The 24,502-nt window shown below is 40.4% G+C and overlaps 1 protein-coding gene and 1 long non-coding RNA gene across 2 annotated transcripts in view; one reads left to right on the top strand and one right to left on the bottom strand.

Moving 5' to 3' along the window:
* Positions 1 to 3,092: 3,092 nt before the first annotated feature.
* On the bottom strand, positions 3,093 to 4,825 carry LOC115265108 (uncharacterized). Its single transcript, XR_003896520.2, has 3 exons — positions 4,355 to 4,825; positions 4,131 to 4,275; positions 3,093 to 4,071 (listed from the first exon to the last, which is right to left on the bottom strand). It is a non-coding gene; the product is annotated as an uncharacterized LOC115265108 (long non-coding RNA).
* Positions 4,826 to 14,925: 10,100 nt separating this feature from the next.
* The window catches only part of LOC109414244 (uncharacterized), a 93,012-nt gene continuing 83,435 nt past the window's right edge, over positions 14,926 to 24,502 (top strand). Inside the window, exon 1 of the mRNA XM_019688055.3 lies at positions 14,926 to 15,767. Coding sequence (XP_019543600.1) covers positions 15,725 to 15,767 — 43 coding nt within the window. The 5' untranslated portion in view covers positions 14,926 to 15,724. The remainder of the gene's footprint in view (positions 15,768 to 24,502) is intronic.

Raw genomic sequence — 24,502 nt, 5'->3', positions numbered from 1 at the left:
CACTCGCATCGTTTTTGCTCCTGTTTGACGTTTGCTCACTACCGCCACCTACTCAGTGGATTTGCGTACCACAACCAAATTAGCATTGGGCGATTATGTTTGCGTGACGATGATTTTTTTCGCATTTTATTCCAAGTGATACGTCTGTTTGTCTGTGGTCAATGTTTTCACTTCACTAAAATAGTTTTCATTTCACTAAAATAGTTTTTTATAAAAAGACTTCATAAAAATTTTCGTGCTTAACATCACCAGGGATATAGCACGCACTAGGTAAGAAACAAAACCTACTCATTCCATATTATTTTCACAATGAATTTTGACAAAAATACACATACACCGGGTTGGTTAGAGATACGTCATGCCAGATACGTCGCTTTTGTATGCTGCCAGTTTGGTGTATCTGAGTTTCGCCCATGCCATTTGAAGTGCCATTAAATGAATTAAAAGAAATTTTCTTCGCTACTGCGTACTACGATCGGAGAAAAACCGGTTTCTTGAGCGATTCAGGCCAGAAATTTCCCATGCATCAAGATAGGCTGAGAAATTCCTTCTGAACTGCAAACGGTCCTTTAAGGGCTGTTTGCAGTTCAAGTCTAGTATGCACCTGGTAAGAAAAGCACTCCAGAAAAAATCCCTCTAATTACCAAAGGAATTTTGACAACTGATTAGTATGGGAAAAAATGTCACTTTTCCTTGAGGAATAATTGAACGGAATATTTTTCCGCAAGGAAAAGTGACAGCTCCACTCAGAAAAAAATCTATACTAAATAGTATAAATCCCACACTAAATCACTATTCGCCTGGTTGACCCCAGACACCGTTTATTTGCTGGATATACAAGCTCAGTATAACTTTGATATAAACGTATTCGAGTATAAGAACGTTATATCGTAGCTGGTTTAATTAGGATTTAATTTAAAAAAGATTGCTATTTGTTGTGTTTTTATTCCTTTTCATTGAAAAAAAAATAATTAAAGGAAACATTCCTACACAATGAAACAAGCACGTAAAGCTTTATTCAATTAAATTAATCATGTAGGTACATATAACGGTGAGCAATTGAGCGTGCGATCGTGCCGCAGGTTCCATTTGTTCGGTGGATTCTGGTTCCGCCGACACTCGTGAAGTGCAGTTCCGGCGAGACATGTAAAGTGCAGTCTGATCGTACGATATCCACGGAAGTGCCTACAAAATTGAGGAAATCTTAATTAACGACATTCGTTGGCAATACTTTGTGCATACCTATCATTTCACATCCAGCAGAGCCACTTTCAAAGCTGCACATTCAAGAAAGCAGCACATCGGATCTCTCGTGTGGAAGGTTTCCTAATCAGTGAAGGATTATGGAAGCGATGGAAATGTTCGACATCTTCAGGAACTAGCAGGAAGATGATACGATTGCTCTCGATGTCGATGTTCCGCCTCCACTTGACGATGTCCTCGTACCGATCGTCTTTGGCGCTGCACCACCATCTATCGTCTGATACCGACACGAAATCCTTTCGGCTGCTGCTGCCATGATGTCCCCACCACCGGTCGCTTCCACCACCAGGCAAATTCCACGAAGAACCGCGCGGCCCCGATGCAGGAAACTCACCACGCACGGTTGGTATCTTTCGGTCACGGTTTTCAACGGAATAACGGAATAATGTGGAGTTAACATATGCTCACAATTTCTTCGCTAAGTTGACGGGAAAGTAGTTCAATAATTTCTTACCTTTTTAGTAATGATGACTGTGGAAATTTGATTTAATTAAAGTTCTTCACGACCAATATAAAATTGAACATGATATCACGCTAATCGCTGCGGACTGTATACGACGACAAAACTAAACTTCTCCAATACTGAAATAGTATAAGTTTATACACCGCGGTAGTATACATTTTATTCTAGGATATGTGTAATCTTTAAAAATGACAAAATTGATTAAATTTTAAACTTTCTCCAAATAAATCTATTTCTGAGTGTCCATTTGATTTGCCCGGCAGGCGTTACGAGCGTTACAGAATTTTCATTTCTTTTCAGCTGCGGACCGCTCAAGAAATTTTGACAACGAAATCATTTCTTGACCGTTTCTTGTCCTATCCTTTTCCACAGTACTTTTGAGGTGCGTACTACACTTCAGAAGGAATTCATCAGCCTACACACTAAGATTCAGATATTCCAGCTCAGTAATTTTTTCACTGAGTTCAGTATTTTTTCCATGTTTTTACTGAGTTTTCAACAGCAGATTTATCTCGGTACACTCGGTAATCGTATTTACCGTTCACCAGTAATGATATTTACCGTGTATCAGTAACTTTTGACAGTTCATTAGCTGAGCTCCGTAACTCATTTACAGAATATCCGTAAAAGAAACAACCGAGCGTACCGAGTTAAATCTGCTGTTGAGAACTCAGTAAAAAGATGGGAAAAATACCGAGCTGATCTTAGTGTGTATGAGCCATTTTAAGAAGTGACAACAATGTTGATGATGATATTGATTTTCACGCTCAAGTTTCTTGAGCGATTCCTTTCGAATACGAAACTAGGTTTTCCCGAATAAAACGATATCATACGGCTGTGATACAGTAAATCATTTTCTGATTATTCGTGGAATCATAAAATGGATCATAAACCGATGATTATGTGAATGATATTAATGATACCAGGAATCATATCCAGAGTTTTAATGATAGACCGAATGGGTCGTTAAGTATCGTTACCATTCAAAAACGGCAATTTTCACGAATAAAAATTTCATCAAATTATACACGTTACTAGCTGTACCCGGCAAACTTTGTTTTGCCTACTGCGTTTTTTGACGTTTCTAGTTTCTATCCAAGACCAAGTCCCCGGTCAAAAAGGTAAGGAAAATCGATTTTCGAAAACTCTCAATTTTTCCATGTTTTTGGCTTCATAAACCTTCCTTGGGTGAAAACTAACAGAACAAAACTAAAACGACCAAAATCTGACCTTCCGTTCGCAAGTTATGCGCGGTCCCACGTATGCCACTGCATTTTTATATATAGCGCATTTAGTTCACCACTGGACTATCGCACTAGTTTTCACGAGTGCGAAAACGCTAATAAAATTGCGCGATTGCATCAACCCGCATAGTTGTGAACAAAAAGCATATTATTTCACATGCTGTCCAGAACCACTTGCGACTATTTATGAACAATATGACATGATACCCTCCTTCACTTCAAATGGTAGTGTTGGCATATTGTAGTATACCACTTGCCAAATTGTAATGGGCCTTTTCACAATATGACGAATAGGCGGTTAAGTTAGGTTACAATAAAAAATCGGCTTTTTTGTCGAACAAAATTTTCGCAAAACAATAAGCCAAGTTGTTGTCATGTTGTTCATTTTTTGCAACGATTATTGCAAACCATATTGTTGTAAAATTGTTGAACCATATACGTAGCACAAATCTGTTACATTAAATGAAAATGTTCGTTTATTGTGCTGTATGTTTAAGACAACGCTGTATTATATTGTATTATTTTTGTATTCTCATATTGAAACAACCAAGTAAATCAAGCTATAATGCATCATGCATTACAACTTAAACTACAAAAATTACAAAAAAGCATGAACTACTTATACGGTTTGTAAAAATAGTATAATTTAAAAATGTTTGACACACAGCAAGAAGTTTGTTTTTCCTCGGCATGGCTTTCGCTGGAACTGCCCACCAAATCGGCATTCTTTTGGAGGGACCACTGTTTCCAGGCGTTCACAATGACCGGGAATACTTGATGACGAATTTTCGATGGGTGGTTCCGGAACGGATCTGCTCCTGCTTTAGCAGTTTTCGTACGCGACAAGGAGCGGCCGGAGTTCACTTGCATCCACCCGTCGGGCCCCAGTGGTCATGATTTGGTGTTGCTGCTGCTGGTGGCCGTGCTTGGCGAAGTTGCTGCTCAGAACCATCGTCGTGGCCATAGTGATGATGGGAAAATCGGGCGGCCGAGTTCTGTTGGGTAATGATGTTCCCTGCGTGGCCGATTCTGGATAAACGGTCGTTTCTTTGAAGTCGTTTGAGGCCACCGCCGTGGATCTTCTCCAGGCTGACGCATCACCTGCAAGACAAGTTTTAATGAAAATGATGCAACATATTTTTGTAAAGAAAAAAACTTACCGTTGTTATTCCATTTTTCCTTCAAGGTCTTTGTTAGCCGAGTTGAGCAACTTTATTTATGTTGAGGGTTATGTTTCACTGGAACCTTTTCTTACTGTGGCGTGCCGGAAAACGACGGTAGCCGGGTGGAAGTGGTTTCTTGTGGCTAGAATTGATGAAAAATCAGACCGTTACTTACGATATGGAAAACAAACTTTTAGTTGATGCAACATTCGGAAACTTACCATTCCGAATCACTCATTGAGAAATCTTTGTTAATCTTTTTGTTGATTTTTTTTATTTTTGCTAAAGGTGGAACAAAACAATCGCGATCACGCCGCCGCCTAGATGAAAGTTTGCAAATACGCAAGTGCTGACTACCACCAATGCATAGAACCATCTACCATGCTGTTGAACATAAGTTATATATGTTGAAATGCATAGATGTGAGTGTGTTACCCTTATGAGAAAACAAGTAATTTAACACTATTTCAACCATATGTGACAAGTTTAAAATCTAATATCGTTTAACAGTGTATGAACACTATGATATATTGTTAATATCTGATATGGATTGCTGATATTTTATTTCATTGTTGGAAGCATTCGGCTTCTTATTCTCCAACATCAAATCAACTACTAGTGATGAACTAACATCAACAGTAAGAGGAAGTTTACTGTTTGGAAGTTATGGCAAATTGTATTTCTCTATGCGGGAAATCAACTCGGTGTCTTCAGAGCACTTGTTCTCCATAGATTGAAGAAATAGTGCGCCGAAGACATCAACCTGATTTGATACAATCGCGCACTTTTATTTACGTTTTCGCACTTATAATGTCGCAGTTCGCAGTCCAGTAGTGAACTAAATGCGGTATATATAGATAATCACTTTATCATTGATTTTATGATACACTGAATAATGAAAACAAAAACTGAAATATTTCACAGCTCTGCTTTACCGACTTAAAAAATGATACACCCCTGCTGCAGATCTATCTTCTGTCAAAGTTGGTGACGTCATCTGTTGTGTTTATTTTAGTGCTGCTGGAAGTTTTTTGTTACACAACTGAGAATTGAACTGTTGGCTGCTGCTGGGCTGCCCTAATAAAAATGTATTATACGCTGCTGACAGGGTGAATGATTGTATCATCAATCACTGTATGATCAAGATGATAGCCCGAAAGGGTTGTTAAGCACGTTGTATCATATCACAGACAAACAGACGTAACTCTTAGAGGAAACCGGTCAAAAACTTTTGCCCGGTGTCATTTTTATGAGCACACTGCCACCTGTTGGTAGAACCGCGCGCGATACTGTCGGCCATGATGGATTTCGATTTGACGTTTTTCTGACACGCACACTACTACACAAATTGCCTGTAATTTTCGTTTGCATCATTCAGCAACGTGTACACTGGCAAACGTCAAAGCGATCGAACACTAGCGCCTCTGGTGGAACTCTCGCGCAAATCAAATGAAATTTGAATTGATCGTTATATGCATGTGCCAAGCCGTTTTGAAGAGTGTTACGTCTGTTTGTCTGTGATCATATTTTTCTATTAGGGTGGTGACTCCGTTTTTTTTTCTCGCGAGGTGATTTACTTGTTGGACCACATCGACAATGTGCTCGCGAGTGTTTAGAAGGTAGTTTTGTAAAGTTTAAAAGTTGAAGTATGCAGAGAACGACATGATGTTACTTATGTCTTGGGCCTCAATGCAGGTCGCCGCACATCTTTGTTGTTTTATAGGAGGTAAGTAAGTTATTCTTATACTTAGGTGATGACCTGCAAACAGTCAGGAATGCATCATTGCAGTACAAAGAGGTAGTTCCATAGCAGACGATACACAGGGGCGGCAAAATATGCTGCGCAGTGCTCCAAATGCAGCCCGTTGTGCAGTTTCCATGATCACTACTATGCACATAACATACACTACTTATTATGCAACTTCTCTGCACCCATTTAACACAAGCTGTTGACCCAAAATCAGTAAATTTGGGCAAACCGAATCATTCAAAATTGTAAATTTATCATTGCGTGTGTCATTATCATTTGTTCTATGATATATGAACAGTATTGAAAAATCCTATTTTTATAATTTACATCATCTGATCATTGGGCAATCATTACTTGTACACTAGTATGGGACACGCTTGTATGGAAAAAATAAATCCTCGCTCCAGTCGACTTTTTAGATCCCATTTAGGTCCCATATGAACTGTACAAAATTTCAGCGCCACTGGTAAAACTATAATTTAGCGCAAGCGGTGCAAAGTTTCCATATGATTTACTATGGGAAAAGTTACATTTTCAATCAAAAAATCCCAGAGGTCGCCCTTTGTCTCCTTAATTCAAATCGATCAACGTTTCTTGTAGAAAAATCATTTGTAAAACTTTCCTTCGAAGACCGCAAAACGATTGGATGCTTGTGAAAAAAGTTATTGATTTATTACCAATTAGTGATCCAACGAATGGCTTTTTGTTTTGTTTTGTCAGCAGCACTGCTGCTGCCGTTGCTGCATGGGGTGCCGGGAGGCATCACCACCCCCAGAAACAGCAGCAGCCAAGGCAGCAACTACAGTGCTGCTAATAAAACAAAACAAAAAGCCGTTCGTTGGATCATTAATCGGTAATAAATCAATAACTTTTTCCACAAGCATCCAATCGTTTTGCGGTCTTCGAAGGAAAGTTTCACAAATGATTTTTCTACAAGAAACGTTGATCGATTTGAATTAAGGAGACAAAGGGCGACCTCTGGTATTTTTTGATTGAAAGTGTAACTTTTCCCATAGTAAATCCTATGAAAACTTTGAACCGCTTGCGCTAAATTATAGTTTCACCGATTGCGCTGAAATTTTGCACAGTTCATATGGGACCTAAATGGAATCAAAAAAGGCGACTGGAGCGAGAATTTGATGTTTGTCCCATACTATTGTACACTCACAATAAATAACATTTTAAATTTAATAGTTCTGCACTTAGATTGTGACCAGTTGCTTTTACACTTGGAAACTATGTGCAGTGCTATTGAATCTTTGCCGATTCAATCATGATAGAATTTATGTGCGTCGCTATTGTTTTTCAATCGTTCAGTGCATAGTTTTCATTATGACGAATAATAATATGGTTTACACGTGGGACTGGCTTCAAAATGTAAATAAATCCAAATTTCATATGGGTTACGAGTCTACGACCGAGCTGATTTTATTAAATAACACCTGTCTTAACATTAGGTACTTTAGATGTCCGTAGAACGTCGTCACTGCAAGCTCCAACTCGCATCGGCATCCGGCAGCTCCCGCATCGTTCACGAATCCGCCCGGGAGTCCGTCTTTGGTGACGGTGGAGAAGCGGTCGTCATTGTATTGCAATTCTATAGAAAATACAAAAGGGATTAAAGTAGATTGAAAAAGTTTGTGAAGTTTGGATTATAAGTCAACTTCTTACCTTCAAAAACAGCAAGCTATTCGGTCCACGGAGCACCACGTTTGAAAAATAAGGTTCACAACAAAATGTGTCTTCCACGCGCGCCATGTTCGATTCATGTTTGTTATGCTTGTGTTTGAAATTTATGTTGATAAGGTTGCTTTTTATGTTGCTACACTCAAAATATATTATAGAAAGAATGAAATATAATACTTTAAGTTTTAATTTTCATTTGTTGCACTTACAATGATTTTTTTCTCTCTCGTTCGTAATCTATGTGCTTACTGCACTTAGATTCTATCAGTAAATTAATTTGAGTGTATGATTATCATTCAATGAATAGAAAGCTTATAATATGCACGATACCACGAATTGTAAAAATCTATTCGGGTTATGCGGGTATTCCGCAAGGAATATTCTCATACTAGATCTTACTTGCGCAAAAAGGTGGAATTTTACTTGAGCGCTCTACTTGGCAACAGGAAACTTAGCTTAACCTGTGAAATAGAGAACAGGTAAATACACTGAGGATATTTTCCGTATAACTATTATGTGTGAAACTATATAATTTTTTGCAATTTGTCTCCACAAATAAAATATATGTATTGCAAACATAAAAAATAAACGGTTTACATCATATAAAAAGTATGTTTTTCACTACATACAGTTTATGTGTGGGATTTATAACTTCTATGTTTTAAGGAATCATAATTTTCATGCATGAGTTCTTATGAAAAATATTATTAAAACAAATAATTTTTATTTTTTATCTATTTTGACCAAAAAAACTACAAAAAATAGTTAATATTTATATTCATTTTATTGCATTGTAATTATTTAAATATCATATTCTGTTTTTGTCTGCTGCGATTGGGCGCCTGCTGCTGACATCATTCTTGCTCCGATTCCTGCTGCATCGCCATGTACATCCGACATCGTCGACATTGGTGTTGTCCTCTGCTGTTGAGGACTTCAGGCAGCTGGTGAAATCAAGTGTCCCTTGTGGATTCACGACAGGCTGACTACATTGCGAAGGCGCAATGATTATCGAGACCAGCGTGAATGAGTGTAATCTTGGGTGACTTACTCGGCCGTGCTTATTCGGAGGACGGTGACGGGGATGGCGACCTTTTTTTCCGGAGCAGCTCCAGTAGGTTCCAGTGCAATATCCGCTGCAAGAGCTGAAAATTTCATTAAATTTTAATAAATTCACGATCCGGACACAAGAGTTTTTAATTTTACCTGCCGGAAGTAGAAAACATGCCACTACGAAATAAATTCCGGCTGCTGGTTCCGGCTAGGATGAAAAATCGTTCTTTCAGGGGATACCGTCGATGCTGGCCCTCCTTCTCTGCTTTTTTTTTCGGTACTGCCGATAGGGGATAATTTACAGCCGTAAGATGATTTACATCGCCAGCTTATCCTCCGAAGCTGATTCGGATCTCCGCATAATGGTTTTCTGAAAATAATTGGAAATATTCATTTCATGGCAAGAAATTTAGCAGAACAACTTACCTTCCAAACTGGCGGCAATGGCGGTTGCGGAATTTTCAACCGTTGCAAGTTTGTTTGGCATCATGACTAAGCAATCATTATAATTATAAGTGAACTTCTATAATTTTTAACTATAACGAAGTTTCTTATAATCATTATGTTTGCGCAGATATAAACGATAATGAGTCGAACATACAGCTTATTGACCAACTCCATACAACTTAAAAAGCTGGACATGGTGTTTATAGCCACACACATAAAAATAATCATTCAAGAGTCTTATAAACTAGAAGGTTGCCAACTACATAAACTTTAAGTTTGGATTTTTTTCGGTGTAGTCCATTTTACGAGCCGATTCTATGAATGAAATTTTGACAGGAGGTAGCGTCCTAACCCGTGAAAAGCAATACCATCATCAACATTAGGCCATATGAATAAAGCTGAGTAAATACTCTTTACTCAGATCTCTGTGAAGTTTCACAGAGATTTGCTCCACGGCTTCACATAGATTTAGTAAAGAGTATTTACTCAACTTTATTCATACGGCCTATTGTTGTCACTTCGTAAAATGGCTCATACCGTCTACCCCCATTGGTTTGAACGACACCTCACACCAACGGGGTTCATTCTCTAATTTGAACTTCTAGTAACCCTGTGGGCATCGAAAAACACACTGATGGGTAACCCTTTTTGCTGTTTTGTTTTGATTCTGCGTTCCGTTTCACCCCGTTCCTTAAGCAGTATGACGTTTAAACCATTTTTAGTTCGAACGATGTGCAGATTAGAGGGGTTTGAATTAAAGCGAAGACGGCTAATAACAAGACAGACATCTTCCCTCTTTCTCCATATACCTTGGGAGCTACAAGCACACTAGCGCCACGAACGACTTCAGGGAACAACATCATGAATGAGTGCGCATGCAATGCTTGTTAGAATACAACCGCACACCCTCGCATATGCCCATCGATCAATACTACACAAGAGAGACATACCATGAACTATTTCCGCGATAGGGCGGCAACACTGTAACTGTCAAAAGCTGTTATTGAATAAATCATTCCAAAGTGCGTTTTTCTACGAACAACAAGTGTTTTCTCTTTATTCCTCCCTTCGGTCTTTCGGTCGTAAAGTCTTTTGTGTCTGCGCGTTCGCTTTTAGGTTATGGTCCCGGACATGGATGAAAAGGCGAAAATCACACCGTTTGACGGCTCCGGTTTCCATAATTGGCGTTTCCGGATGGAAACGGTCCTGGACACCTTCGATTTGTTGGATTGCCTCGAGCGTGAGGTGGACGAAATTGAAGAGTTTCGGGAAGAAGATGGTGATACGGCAGCGGTGAAGGCAGAGAAGAAGAAGAAAGTGTTGGAGAGAAAAGCGCAGGAGAAAAAGTGCAAGTCACTCATTGTGCAGGCGGTGGCTGACAGTCAATTGGAACTGATCAAAGACTGTAAATCGCCGAAAGTGATTTGGAATACGCTGCGGAACATCTTCGAAAAGCGTGGTGTTGCGGGGCAGCTCTACATTCGTAAGCAGCTGCTCACGCTCAAGTACACAGAAAGTGCCGGTTCGACGATGTCGGAACATCTGATGCGTTTTGATCGACTGATCCGAGAGCTCAAAGGGAGTGGTGCCAACGTGGAGGATTCTGACGCAATTTGTCACCTTTTGCTGACGTTGCCGTCGTCTTTTGACTCTGTCGTCACGGCAATTGAAACACTCCCGGGGGGCGTGGAAATGGACTTCGTTAAAAAGCGTCTAATGGATGTGGACATGAAGCGTCGAAATTTCGACGGCGCTGCTCAAGAAGGGGGTAGTGATGGTGTGGCTATGGCGAGCAAACATAAGAAGAAGATGAAGTGTTATCAGTGTGGAAAAGTGGGCCACAAGAAGGCCGAATGCCGTTCGCCGGTGAAGGGAAAAGTGATTGAGAAGAAACAGAAGAGCGACGTGGGCAGTACACAGAAGGCAAACGTTGGTGTGCGTGAAGAAAAACCAGAAGTGGCTTTCGTAGCAACCGATATGGAGGATTTCGTGAAGATCGGATGGTTTCTCGATTCGGGCGCGACAGACCATATGGTCAACGACTCTAGCTTCTTCGTGTCGATGCGGCGGTTACCGAAACCGATCGAGATTCTGGTTGCGAATGGACAGAAACTAGTAGTGGAATACAGTGGCCATGTAATGATGTACGTGCGTGTGAACGGGAAAACCACGAAGGTCGAAGCCAAAGACGTTTTATACCTGCCTGGTTTGAGCTGCAACCTGCTTTCCGTCAAACGAATTGCACGGTTGGGATTTAAAGTGAGTTTCGACAAAGAAAAAGCGGAAATCTCGAAGGACGGTGTGATTTGGGCGGTAGGGTGGCTCAAGGATAAACTTTACGAGCTGGATGTGTACTGCAAAGAAAGTGAAATGGGGAGTGCGCTAGTTTCCGGAAAAGTGTCGCAGAACGTGTTGCAGTGGCATCAGCGTTATGGACACGTTGGTAACGACAACCTGAAGCAGCTTACCCGGCACAGAATGGTGGACGGATTCAACATTGCAGACTTCGACGACGAAACCGTTGTGTGTGAGGCGTGTCTATCAGGTAAGATTGTTAGATTACCATTTGAACCCAGCGAGGAAAGGCGATCGTCGCGCCCTCTGGAGCTTGTTCATAGCGACGTTTGCGGTCCAATGACCCCGCAGACTTGGGATGGGAACAGGTTTTACGTCTCCTTCATCGACGATTACTCTCATTTTACAATAATCTACCTGATGTCGTCGAAAGATCAAGTGCTGCAATGTTTCCGTGAATACGAAGCTCTTGTAACCGCTCACTTCGGATCGAGAATCTCTCGGCTCCGGACCGATAACGGAGGAGAGTATGTTGGGGGTGAAATGCGGCGATTCTGTCGGAGCAAAGGTATAGCAATGGAAACGACCATCCCCTATACGCCGCAACAGAATGGCGTGTCCGAAAGGATGAATCGGACCCTCATGGAGCGCGCCAGGGCCATTCTAGCGGAGAGCGGTTTCGAAAAGGAGATGTGGGGCGAGGCTGTGTACACGGCCACATATGTTACCAACCGTTGTCCAACTGCTGCTGTTGATGTACACAAGACACCATACGAGCTGTGGACTGGCCGCAAGCCGGATGTCAGCAAGCTGCGAATTTTCGGCTGCGCGGCGTACACCCACATTCCGAAAGAGCTGAGAACCAAACTGGACCCCAAAGGAAGGAAGCTGTATATGGTGGGATACACAGTAAACGGCTATCGTTTGTGGGATGCAGAGAAGCGCAAGGTTATTGTGGCGAAAGATATAGTGTTCGATGAGTGTTCGCTGTTTGGCGGCAAGCAAGAAGTTCAGGAAGCACCAACGAAGGAGGTTGAGCTGTCTTGCAAGAAGCGTGCTGTTGCAGAACCGGAACCGGAAGAGGTGTCTTCAGAAGATGATGTTCCAGAAAACGAAGTGCAAGAAGCAGTAGTACGGAGAAGTGGACGAGCGAGGAAAGATCCAGTATGGTTCGACTGCTATGAGATGTCGTGCGGATTGGCGTTGAGTGCAGAAAATTTCGTTGAGGATTTGCCTAACACCGTCGCTGGACTCAAGAAACGAGACGACTGGGAACGTTGGAAGCAGGCGATTACGGAAGAGATCGAGTCACTGGAGAAGAACAAGACCTGGATCCTCACTTCGTTGCCGACTGGACGGACCGTGATTGACAGCAAATGGGTGTTTAAAATCAAGCGCAACGAAGTCGGTGCCGTCGATCGTTACAAAGCGCGGCTTGTTGCCAGGGGGTTCACCCAGCGTAGAGGCTTCGACTACGAGGACACGTACTCTCCGGTAGCAAAGCTAACTACTTTGCGTGCCGTATTAGCTGTTGCGAACTTCGGAGACATGCACTTGCATCAGCTCGATGTCAAGACCGCATTTTTAAATGGAACGTTGAAACAGGATATCTACATGCGGCTTCCAGACGAGTTCGGTGCAGGGGACTTGGTGGCTAAACTGCAGAAGTCTTTGTATGGCCTTAAGCAGGCCTCACGTGAGTGGAACAGGCGATTCCATGACTTCATCGTGAACCTCGGCTTCAGGCAAAGTCAGGCGGATAGCTGTCTCTACATCGCTTGGAAAGACGGAGAAGCAGTGTTCCTGATTATTTACGTCGACGATATCATAATAGCCAGTCGTTCCATTTCCGTCGTTGATGCTTTGAAGAAGAAGTTGAGCCTGGAGTTCGAAATGACCGACCTAAACGATGTCAAAATGTTTCTCGGCCTGGCGATTGAGCGTGATAGAGAGAAGGGCGTGCTCCAGATCAACCAGAAGCAGTATTTGCTAAGTCTTTTGAATCGTTTTGGTATGGGAGAATGCAAAGCTGCGCCTACACCAATGGAAGCTGGACTGAAGCTGGAAAAGGCCACAGATCCGTCGAAGTTTACTACGCAACCGTATAGGGAACTCGTCGGTTGCCTTATGTACGTGACAGTGACATCCCGCCCCGACATAAGCGCAGCAGTGAACTATTTCAGCGGCTTTCAAAGCTGTGCCACCGACGTACATTGGAGCCACCTCAAGCGAGTCTTGCGTTACATACGCGGGACTGTGGATCTGAAGCTAGTGTTCAAACGGGATGATGTGGACGGAGTTATGACCGGATATGCTGATTCCGACTGGGCGGGGAACGTCACCGATAGAAAATCCGTCTCCGGTTACATTTTCAAGGTCTACTCGGCGACAGTGTCTTGGACAACGCGAAGGCAGACATCGGTAGCGCTGTCTTCAGCTGAAGCTGAGTACATGGCGCTCAGCGTAGCCGTGACGGAGGTTCTGTGGCTACGACGGTTGCTGGTGGACTTGGGCGTGAAAATCGATGAACCTACAGTGATCTTCGAAGACAACCAAGCGTGTATTAGAGTGGCTGAAGATGATAAGAAGATGAAGAGGTTAAAACATGTTGATGTGAGATACCATTTTGTTAGGGACGAGATTCAAAAAGGAGTGATTCGCTTAGTGTATGTTCCAACAGACAGTCAGATCGCTGATGTGATGACAAAAGGACTCAATAAGACTCAGTTTGTTAAGCTACGGGAATTGCTCGGGCTATCCGTTTGACGGGGGGTGTTAGAATACAACCGCACACCCTCGCATATGCCCATCGATCAATACTACACAAGAGAGACATACCATGAACTATTTCCGCGATAGGGCGGCAACACTGTAACTGTCAAAAGCTGTTATTGAATAAATCATTCCAAAGTGCGTTTTTCTACGAACAACAAGTGTTTTCTCTTTATTCCTCCCTTCGGTCTTTCGGTCGTAAAGTCTTTTGTGTCTGCGCGTTCGCTTTTAATGCTACCATTTGCGTGTACGTATTTGCATGTACACGCACACAATCATATTTTAATGTTCCTGTGAATCGTTGAGGGCGTTTCAACCATGTCGCCTGAAACAGGGTGGGAGCTGTCTGTCTTGTTATTAGCCGTCTTCGATTAAAGTGTTCAGATTAGATGTAAAGACACTATATGCAAAGACACGAAATGTTCCAATTGGAATTCCAAATTTTCTGTTAATGTCATTCCAATCGAGCAGGAGACCTGTCAAATGTGCTTTAAAGCATTGCTCGTCGGCATCATCGTCATGATTGGATGATCATCATCGACAACAACAATCATCACACTTCGTATCTTTGCTTATAGTATCTTTAATTAGATGAGGTCAAACCAACGGGGGTAGACGGTACCACCTTGCATACCACCTTATATGCACGTTACGATCCGTTACGTTTAGTGGCGAGTGATGCGAAGAAACCCTTTGTTGGGACGCTTCACCGTAGTGTTTTGATCTGTTTTGACAGCTTCTTGTTTATTTTCCTTTTGTTTCGCACCTTCATCGCCAGGATCGTGGGGATCGTGCGCTTTTTGTCTCATGCATTCATAAACGACAGTGGTCAGAGAACGGTAACGGTACGATACGAGCTGGTTCCACGGAGAGCACCAGTCGAACGTCGAATATCATCAGAGCTCAGAGTGTGTGGAAAATTGAAAACAATGAAGTCGTGCGATATTTTTTTCGAAAGTTAAAGGATAGTGAGGTGCATATTTTGTTGATTTCGTGATTCATGTGTTTGAAGCGTTGAAGAGCTGTAAAAAATCGGATTTTATTTCGTGTGAAAGAGCTGTGAAGAATAATTCCGTTTCTTCAAAATAAGTGGAGCACGACGCCCTGGAGGAGCAAGCAGATAACATTCGAATGGGTTTCCCCGACACTTTCTACGGTGGTTTTCTTACGATATGAAAAAGGAGCGTTTGAAAGTGGATATACAATCTATCGCCAAGGGCTGGAGTGTTATCAATTTCGAGGAAGACATAATTTTTGGCCGAAGATTCGTGATGTTTTTAGTTTTGTCCCGTAAAAGTTAGAATCAGTTTGAACAGATTACCCGATTTTATCCCGAAGACTACCGGAGCGTGGCGAGCAGTGGCATAAATCCGCAATTCGATAACGATTACTATACGCGATTTACTGGTCGATGCCTAGGTTGGAAGGAGTGATCAACGCAAAGAAAGAAACGAGTAAAAAAAACTAACGGAGCATCAATAAAAGCGATTGTCGAGAGGAAATTGGCAGAAGGAGGAAGTGCCGACGAAGCAGTAAATACCTAGTAGCGAGCAGCAACAGCACAAAGCAGTCTGTCGTCTAGCCAAACATGAAAGCGATCGAAGCAAAAATTGTCGTTTTGGGTTCCCAAGGTGAGCGTCTACAACATGAACAAATGCATTGATAGTTGTCTTGGCCAGATTCTGTTGTTATATCACGAATTTTGAGAAGTCACCCTCTATACAATCTTTGACATTATAATATTTATCTGGACTTTTTTTCCTTGACCTAAAAAAAGGTACTACCTACAGGCTTACGTATGTTCAATAAAAATTACAATTACAATTACAAGATCAGATTTTCATAGTGAAAATTTAGAAATAGTACCTTCTTGAAAAGTACATAAAAAAACCTAAAATTTTTACTATAAGTTAATCAACTAGTTGTGCACCAGTGGCCCAAATTTGAAGAGGTTGGGCTATTCTACTCGAAAGAAAAAGTTAGAAAGATTGTAAAAAAGGTATATTTGAGCTGTTATAACTCCGGATTCAATTAACCGAATGCAATGAAATTTTGGCCATTTATGATTTAATTAGCTATGAAAAACTTTTGACTTAAAATTCTAAAACACAAGAAAATTATAACGATTAGATTATTTTCTAATATAACACCAAATCATCCTAATTTTTAACATCGTTTTTTTATCTGTATGACCGAGATTTTTAGCCCTAGGCTAGTTCATCTCGGGACCCACACTTTACTTCCTTTCCGAAGGAAGAACTCACATTTTGTCGGGAGTGGGATTCGATCCCAGGTCCTCGGCGTGATAGTCAAGTGTTCTAACCATCACACCAGGTCCGCTCCACTTTTTAACATCGTTTCAAAATTCGAGATGGTAGGGTAGGGCGGGGCAAGATGAGTACCCTAAGGATCACGTTGAGTTTGTTGAAATTTAACACAATTTTTCAAGGTACTTCTCTGTAGATCTTTTCTATATCATGTTTTCTACCACCCATAAACATGGCAGGGTTCCAAATTCACAATAAGGATGATTTATTTAACTAAACAAAAAAGATGTTTTATGGTCAGTGCGAACATACTGCGGGGCAAGAAGAGCACTTCATTAAAATCAAAATATTTCAACTATAAATTGGTCATACAGTGATTGATATAGTAAATCCTGTTTATAGCTATGGTATCACGTTCTGAAATTATCAGTTCTTTTTCGATTAATCAAAATCGAAAAACAGTGAACGATTATTAAGTGGCTTATTTTCAGAAGTTAATGCAACCAAATGGCTGCTGAGAGTACGGAAACTTATGTTCGGTACTATTGAGTGGATTACAATAATTTCAATATATTTTCTATATTCCCGTCAGGGGTGCTCATCTTGCCCCACTATAGGGAAATAACTAAAATTGAATAAATTTTAATGTTTGTCTCAAGAAATATTTTCTAGCGCGGTCATCGCATCAAAAACAGTGCATGCACTGTTTTCTTGCACGTCGCGCGGCAAAACGCTTTCCGCTTCGCATCGTACCGCGAGCACTCTGGCATGCTATGCTTGTTTTCCCTGTCTTTCAATCAGTTCTGCCGCGCGTCGACGAGCGACCTGTCAAAATCCGCATCGCATCGCGTCGCGCCGCGTGACGCGTCCACTCTGGCCGGCACCTTAGATGGTGTCATGCGACGAGACGGGCTCAACAGTCGGGGTACGATTTGCACAAAATCCGGTCGATTTGTGTGCTTTGCGGACGACATGGATATTATCAGCAGAATATTTGGAACGGTGGCAGAACTGTACGCCCGCCTGAAACGCGAAGCAGCAAAGGTCGGACTGGTGATGAATGCCTCGAAAACAAATTATATGCTAGTAGGCGAAACCGAACACGATCGGTTTCGTCTAAGTAGTAATGTGTCGATAGACGGGAATACTTTCGAGGTGGTGGAGGAATTCGTATACCTCGGATCCTTACTGACGGCTGACAACAATGCTAGCCGTAAAAAAAAAGATTCGTGCAGTCGAAAAAGATTCACCCACGCACCATGTACAAAACGCTAATAAGACCGGTGGTCCTCTACGGACACGAGACATGGACCATGCTCGAGGAGGACCTGCAAGCACTCGGAGTTTTCGAGTGACGCGTGTTAAGGAAGATCTTCGGCGGTGTGCAGGAGAACGGTGTGTGGCGGAGAGGGATGAACCACGAGCTCGCTGCACTTTACGGCGAACCCTGCATTCAGAAGGTGGCCAAAGCCGGAAGGATACGGTGGGCAGGGCATGTTGCAAGAATGCCGGACAACAACCCTGCAAAGCTGGTGTTTGCAACTGATCCGGTTGGCACAAGAAGGCGTGGAGCGCAGAGAGCATTGGGCGCGACCGAGAATAGAGAGCGGCAGCCATAAACCGAATGTTGTGGCGTACTATTGTTTTACCTTAAGGCCGCACGGGACGACGTGTAATTTTTCCTATCTTCCCTCTCTTTCTAACAATTTGCCTCGCGATTTTGTAGAAGCAAATATCAATTTCCACTGCACTGACGTAGCTGAAACTGAAAAGTCGATTGTGCACCACAAGTGAACAAATGAACGATCAAATTTCTAGTCAATAATATGAAGTAGAAGTTGAGATTTGCATCTTACTAGCAACAGAGCAATGGCGGACGATTCAGCCACCGTCCCGTCCGGCCTTAAATGTGATGTTGAGCAAATAAAAATGCGTTTATGTATGCTACAACTTTTATTCCATCGACTTTTGCTAAGAAACTCTGTATCGACGGCTTAAAAAGAAAATCTAAGGTCGTTGACATCTGCTACTCGATTCGTTTCTACTTTGTGTAGGATTTCGTATACCTAGATTATCTGTTACAATGATCCTGGATTTTATCAATGGTTTTCATTGATAACCCCCACGCAACTATATGTATGTCATAAACGTTGAATCTACAATATTGTGCTAGCCTTTACGTCTCCTTCTTATTGTAATTTATTGAGCGCGCAACCGGACGCTGACATGAACATTTGGCATCTAAACCGAGTGCGCGCGTTATCTCTTCCAAAGGATTTTATTTTTATCAGTTTGTGTTTGCCATTTTTATATTATATCTACGTGCCATACTTGACAACACCAGCGTTTTTGAGCACGCGAGCATCACACAAATTATGCCTGGTCAAGTTATCATGATGGATGCTACATAAAGTTCTATAAAAGAAACTGTAGCGAGAGACAAAATTGTCAATCTAAAGCTGTTAGTACACAGGATCAAATATCTGTTCAAAAAGAAACCAATGCTCAAACATCTTGTTTGACTCGATCGAATTTTCATTAGTGTTAAACTGATATTGTTTCTTGAGATCTTTCCTTGTCAAATATTTGACCCTGTGTATTAACAGCTTAAGGCCTCAAGTACACAGGGTCAAATATTCGGCAAGGAAACAACTCAAGAAACAAAATCTGTTTAACACTAAGAAAAATTCCATCGAGTCAAACAAGATGTTTCTTTTTTGGACAACTATTTGACCCTGTGTACTGAGATCTTAAGGGATCCCTTATCAAATGAGAATCGCATATTATCCAAAACTGAAAAAGCGCTTTTCTCCAGAATGACAAAAAAGCGAACAAAACCAGCGTGTCCGATTATCATAATTGACTAAATAAACAATCGGACATTCTTATTTTCTTCGATTTGTGGGTCATTTTGAGAAAAAGTGCTTTTTTAGTTCTGGAACATTTGCCTTTCTCAATTGAGCCATACAAAAGATAAACTTTAGGATGAAAATAAAGAAAGATTCTGGATCATATGAGTAAATCACGTATGTGGCAACCCTAATGCATCTGACAGGAGCCAACATCTATCGTGTATCCACAATGGAATCCTTTGTGGATACACAAATGTTTACATACAAGATGTTGGATTCTTATGTCGTTTTCGTTTTTGCGGCGGTGCTACACCGCTTCGTGCTACACTATCCACCACAAAAACGAACATTTTCGACGCAGTTGCATTGGTGTGTGTGAATAAAAACCAAAATATTTACAATTTTGCAAACGCTGATTGGTTGACGCGATGTACACCTGCTACACTCCCGATTTTCTGAGTGCTGCACTATCTTGGGCGGTGCAGAAAAAGTGCTACACCGGTGCAGCACGAAAATCAAAAACGAACATTTTCGGTGCAAAAGTGCTGCACCGGTGTAGCACCACCGCAAAAACGAAAACGACATTAAAAATGGCGGCCTCACACCCTGGTGGAGTAAATACTCTCTTCTCAGATCTCTGTGAAGATTAACAGAGATTTGCTCTACGGTTTCACATAGATTTAATAAGGAGTAAAAGTAACTGCCTTATATAACATCGATTGCCTTGAAGACAGATCAGCACAATTGTGTTCAATTCAATGTATATCAAAAGTCGTACGGTATATTGCCACACGGCCACTAAGCCCACAAAATAGGAAACCAGAATGATTCAAGAAATCGCTTTCGCCGCACACCACTTATTCGATTCGTAACTAGGATCTATATCTCCTCCCCAAAATTTGAGCATATTTGATTGAAAATTGAATGCTATACTAAATAAACTACTTTAGTTACACTATCACTACGACACATATTTTTTTTTTATTTTAACGGCCCCCACTCGCATAACAGTCCCATTTGTAAAAATTAAGAATTGAGAAAAGGCAAGCCTGAACATTCGTTTTCATGTAAAACTTCGACAAATCGCCATAATTTGGAATAAAAAAATACAATCATTTCGAAACTTTCACAGGTTACCTAGCACCGCAATAGGTACATAGCAATGAAAAATAGAACGTTCACTAAAAGCAGTGATGGAATTGCTCTAATCATGGAGCAATTCGTGAGTGTAAAGCCAACACAAGGCTTACTCACGATTTCGAGTGTAAACAGTGTGTGTTTTGAAGTTTATTCGCACCCGCCTTCTTCGTGAGTAAGAAGCAAAACGAAAACAAAAACACTAATGACACATTCTACCGTGACGTTACAACGTTTTGACGCATTCGTAGTCAGATTTTCCACTATAACTCATGAAAATGAGCGTAAACCGCAAAATGTTTTTTCATATTCGGATTCCTTGTAAAATTTCTGATATATTTGACTTATTGAACATTTAGTTTTCATTAGAAAAACGTGTTCAAAATGCGTATTTGTAGCGTGACGTTACAACGCTCTAGAATCCGACCCTCTATAAAGGGGTACCAACATCTTAAAAAATCTGCTCGGGTTTTTATGATATTCTGATTTTTTTTTCCACCATTGAAATTTATTGGTTTGTTCTTCAATTCAAAGGAATACAACATTTAAATTTCGGATTTGTTTTTGAATAAACGACTTTTACATTTCGTGACGTTACAACGCCCGTTCAGTTTCAAACAGGGTTCTGCTCGCGTTGTAACGTCAGGGGCTGTCCATAAACCACGTGGTCATTTTTTTGGGACTTTTCAAACCCCCCCCCCCCCGCGTGGTCATTAGTCCATACAATTTTTTTTATTTGTCCATACAAAATGGTCATTGGCCGAACCCCCCCCCCCCCCCCCGACCCCAATGACCACGTGGTTTATGGACAGCCCCTCACGAAAATGCACATCATGTTAGAATCAGAATAATCAGCCAAATTTACCCGAATTTGTAAATATATCATTGCATTATCTTCACTGCTTCAAGGGAAACTTTATTTTATTGAAAATCCGTTTTGTGATAAATGGCTCGGAGGGCCAAGTTATTGCTATCAATAGTATGAACACTCCTTCATGAAGGTTAATGACACCGGCACCCATCTTTGGTTTAGTATCACCCATATTCTACTAGTTTTGTTCCAAAGACTAGCGTGCTGAGATCCATTATTTTGCACCGCCAGATATTTAAATTTTTCAACATATAACTCATCACGCCTTCGAGATAAGGCACATTCTATCGTGACGTTACACGTTTCTACGCATTCGTAGTCAGATTTTTCACTATAATTCATAAAAAAACGACTGTAAACCTCAAAATATTTTATCATATTCAGATTCCTTGTAAAATTTCCGACATGTTTGACCTGTTTAACATTTAGTTTTCATTAGAAAAACTTGTTTAAAATGCGTATTTGTAGCGTGACGTTACAACGCGCTAGAATTCGACCCCCTCTACCGCGCAACCAACATTTTGAAAAATTTGCTCGGATTTTTATTTCAAACTGAAAATTTCTCCCACCATTGAAATTTATTGGTTTGTTCTTCAATGCAGTGAAATAAAACATATACATTTCGGATTCGTTTTTGGATTATCGACTTTTACATTTCGTGACGTTACAACGCCCGTTCAGTTTCAAACAGGGTTCTGCTCGTGTTATAACGTCACGAAAATGCACATCATTTTTAAATCAGAATAATCGGACAAAATTGCCCGAATTTGTGAATATCCCAGTCAACACATGATCGCATAAGATGTTGAATAGGATGCAAAAGTGCAGGCAATATACGCACACTTTACACGCGGTTAAATGGAAGCATGTACGCATATGGCCTCCACTTTAGCATCCTTTGCAACATCATATAAAACTTTGTGTTTGCTGGGTATATTATTGCATTATTTTTACTGCTCCAAGAGCAACTATATTCTATTAAAAATCCGTTTTGTGATAAATGGCTCGGAGGGCCAAGTTATTGCTATCAGCAGTATGAAAACTCCTTCATGAAGGTTAATGGTACCCATCTTCGGCCTAAGTACCACCCATATTCATCTAATATTGTCTTAAAGACTAAACCGTTGATATTCATTACTTCACACCGCCAGATATTTAGATTTTGCGGCATAAAACTAATCACGCTGTCCAATTAAACATTTTTTCAATAATTTATGCAATGTCATTGATTCAATTAAAAACACTTTAGGAAGTGCGAGCAGTTATTGAACCAAAGACATACCTGAGGATCTGCATACCACTTAGGAGCATCAATTTCTGTGATTCCAGAGACAAATAGACCTTATTCTGACAAACAAAATCCATCCTATATATGTCAGAGTCATAATTACTTAGAGAGTTAGTGTCTTTGGCAAAGTTGTTTGATAAGTCAAAAACTTACAGCTGATTTACTATTGGATGTGAGATTCAGACACACTGGGCGACGCTTATTAAAAGTTTACAATAGTTTAGAATTTCTCAAAAAGTTTTCAACAAATTTTGATTAGTTGAGAAACTATTTTTTGGCAAAATCTTTGGGCACTTTATAAGAAGTTACAACATGTTGAATATATTTTGAATAAATATAAAGTGCATTATTTTTAAAAATTTCAACTACCAGTTAGAAACTTGAACCAAACGGCTTTTAAACTGAAAATTCTTGACAAGATAAACAACTTTTCCAAAGACATCAACATTATGAAAGTCTAAAGTCTAAGTAATTAGAGTCCCGAGATATATGAGTTTCAATTTCGTAGGTGTTACGTCTGTTTGTCGGTGTTTCTGGTTATATCAAAAATAGATGTAACACTGACGTAATATCCATCCCATATATTTATTTCAAGATCCTAACTATGTAGACAGTTGGTGTCCTCGACAAAATTGTTTGGTTGGTCAAGAACTTTCAATTAATGGGCCGTATGATTTCAAATCCTTCCACTAGGAGGCGCTATAGGGCATACATATTTCTAGTTTTACTTATCTCAGGATCGTGATTAATTGGAAAGATGGTTGCTTCATTAAAGTTGTTTGGTAGATCACTAGACGAGTAGACTTTCAGTTTAAGAGCCGTATGGTATTAATTTCTGCCACACAGTGGTGGTAGTTGCAAATTTTTAAAAGCATGCCAATTTTATTAATTACCCAAAACACATTCAACAAGCTGTACCTATCTTTTAATAAAATATATCAAAAATTCTCAAATTTTGATTGATAGTTCTCTAGCGCCGCCTGTTGGTGGAACTTTAAATTAAACTATCCATCAACTGTAAGTCTTAGACCAACTTAATAACTTTGTAATTTCGTCAGTGTTTCGTCTGTTGGCCACTCATATCACAGAAATTTTTGGTTTGAGTGGTATTAGATTACGATTAAAAAATTTTACAATATCGCAGTACAATTACATCGTAAATTTTGGCCAAACACCATCTCCCCCGTCCTTCAAAAGTCTACGTAGTTTATTAACCGGCAATGGTACGCAATTTATAAACGATATCTCGAAAAAGAGCTTATACACAACGAGAACGATACTGTTTTGAATATAGAACTACGTGTGTCCAATTCAGAAGCCGTCCAAGCCAGAAAGATTTAATCTTTTCCACAGAACTTTTTTTCGTGACGTTACAACGCAAACTTCAACCAGGTGAAACTCAGGCTTCCGTGAACCGATTTTCTTTTTTTTAGTCTCATTTGAAAGATCTTTTCGAGTACAAAGAGCATACAAAATTTCATATTTGTAACGTTTTCCGTATTTGATTAAAATTTAAAAATGTTGATTTTTCGTGACGTTACAACGCAATAAAAAACCATACTATGATCAGCCATATTTCAGAATTGTAAAGTCTTCCGATTAAATATCTTTTTATGCTAAAAAATCTACATACATTTATCTACAAATGATGGAAGACTTTTGAAAAATCAGTGTGTTGGTGTTTAAAATACGATAGTTTCGATGAAAATTGTGCCTAAAAGACTTAAAATCACGATTTTAATGTTAATCTTAATCGTCGTTCAATTTATATTTATTATCACACTAATATCATGTCAAATACATTTTTGGATGACAAGAGTAATGTAGAATGTGATAAAAATGTCAAATATGCCATAACTCAACTTTGAAAAATTGGTATTGATGATACGGGCCCGTAGAATGTGTCTAATGCGTTTGTATTCGTGAAGAACTAGTTAAGGCGCGGGAAGTG

Source organism: Aedes albopictus, chromosome 2 (assembly GCF_035046485.1).
Source record: "Aedes albopictus strain Foshan chromosome 2, AalbF5, whole genome shotgun sequence".
In the NCBI taxonomy this organism is placed as follows: Eukaryota; Metazoa; Arthropoda; class Insecta; order Diptera; family Culicidae; genus Aedes; species Aedes albopictus.
The sequence above is the reverse complement of the archived record's forward strand: the minus strand, read 5'-3'. Positions and strand labels throughout refer to the sequence as shown.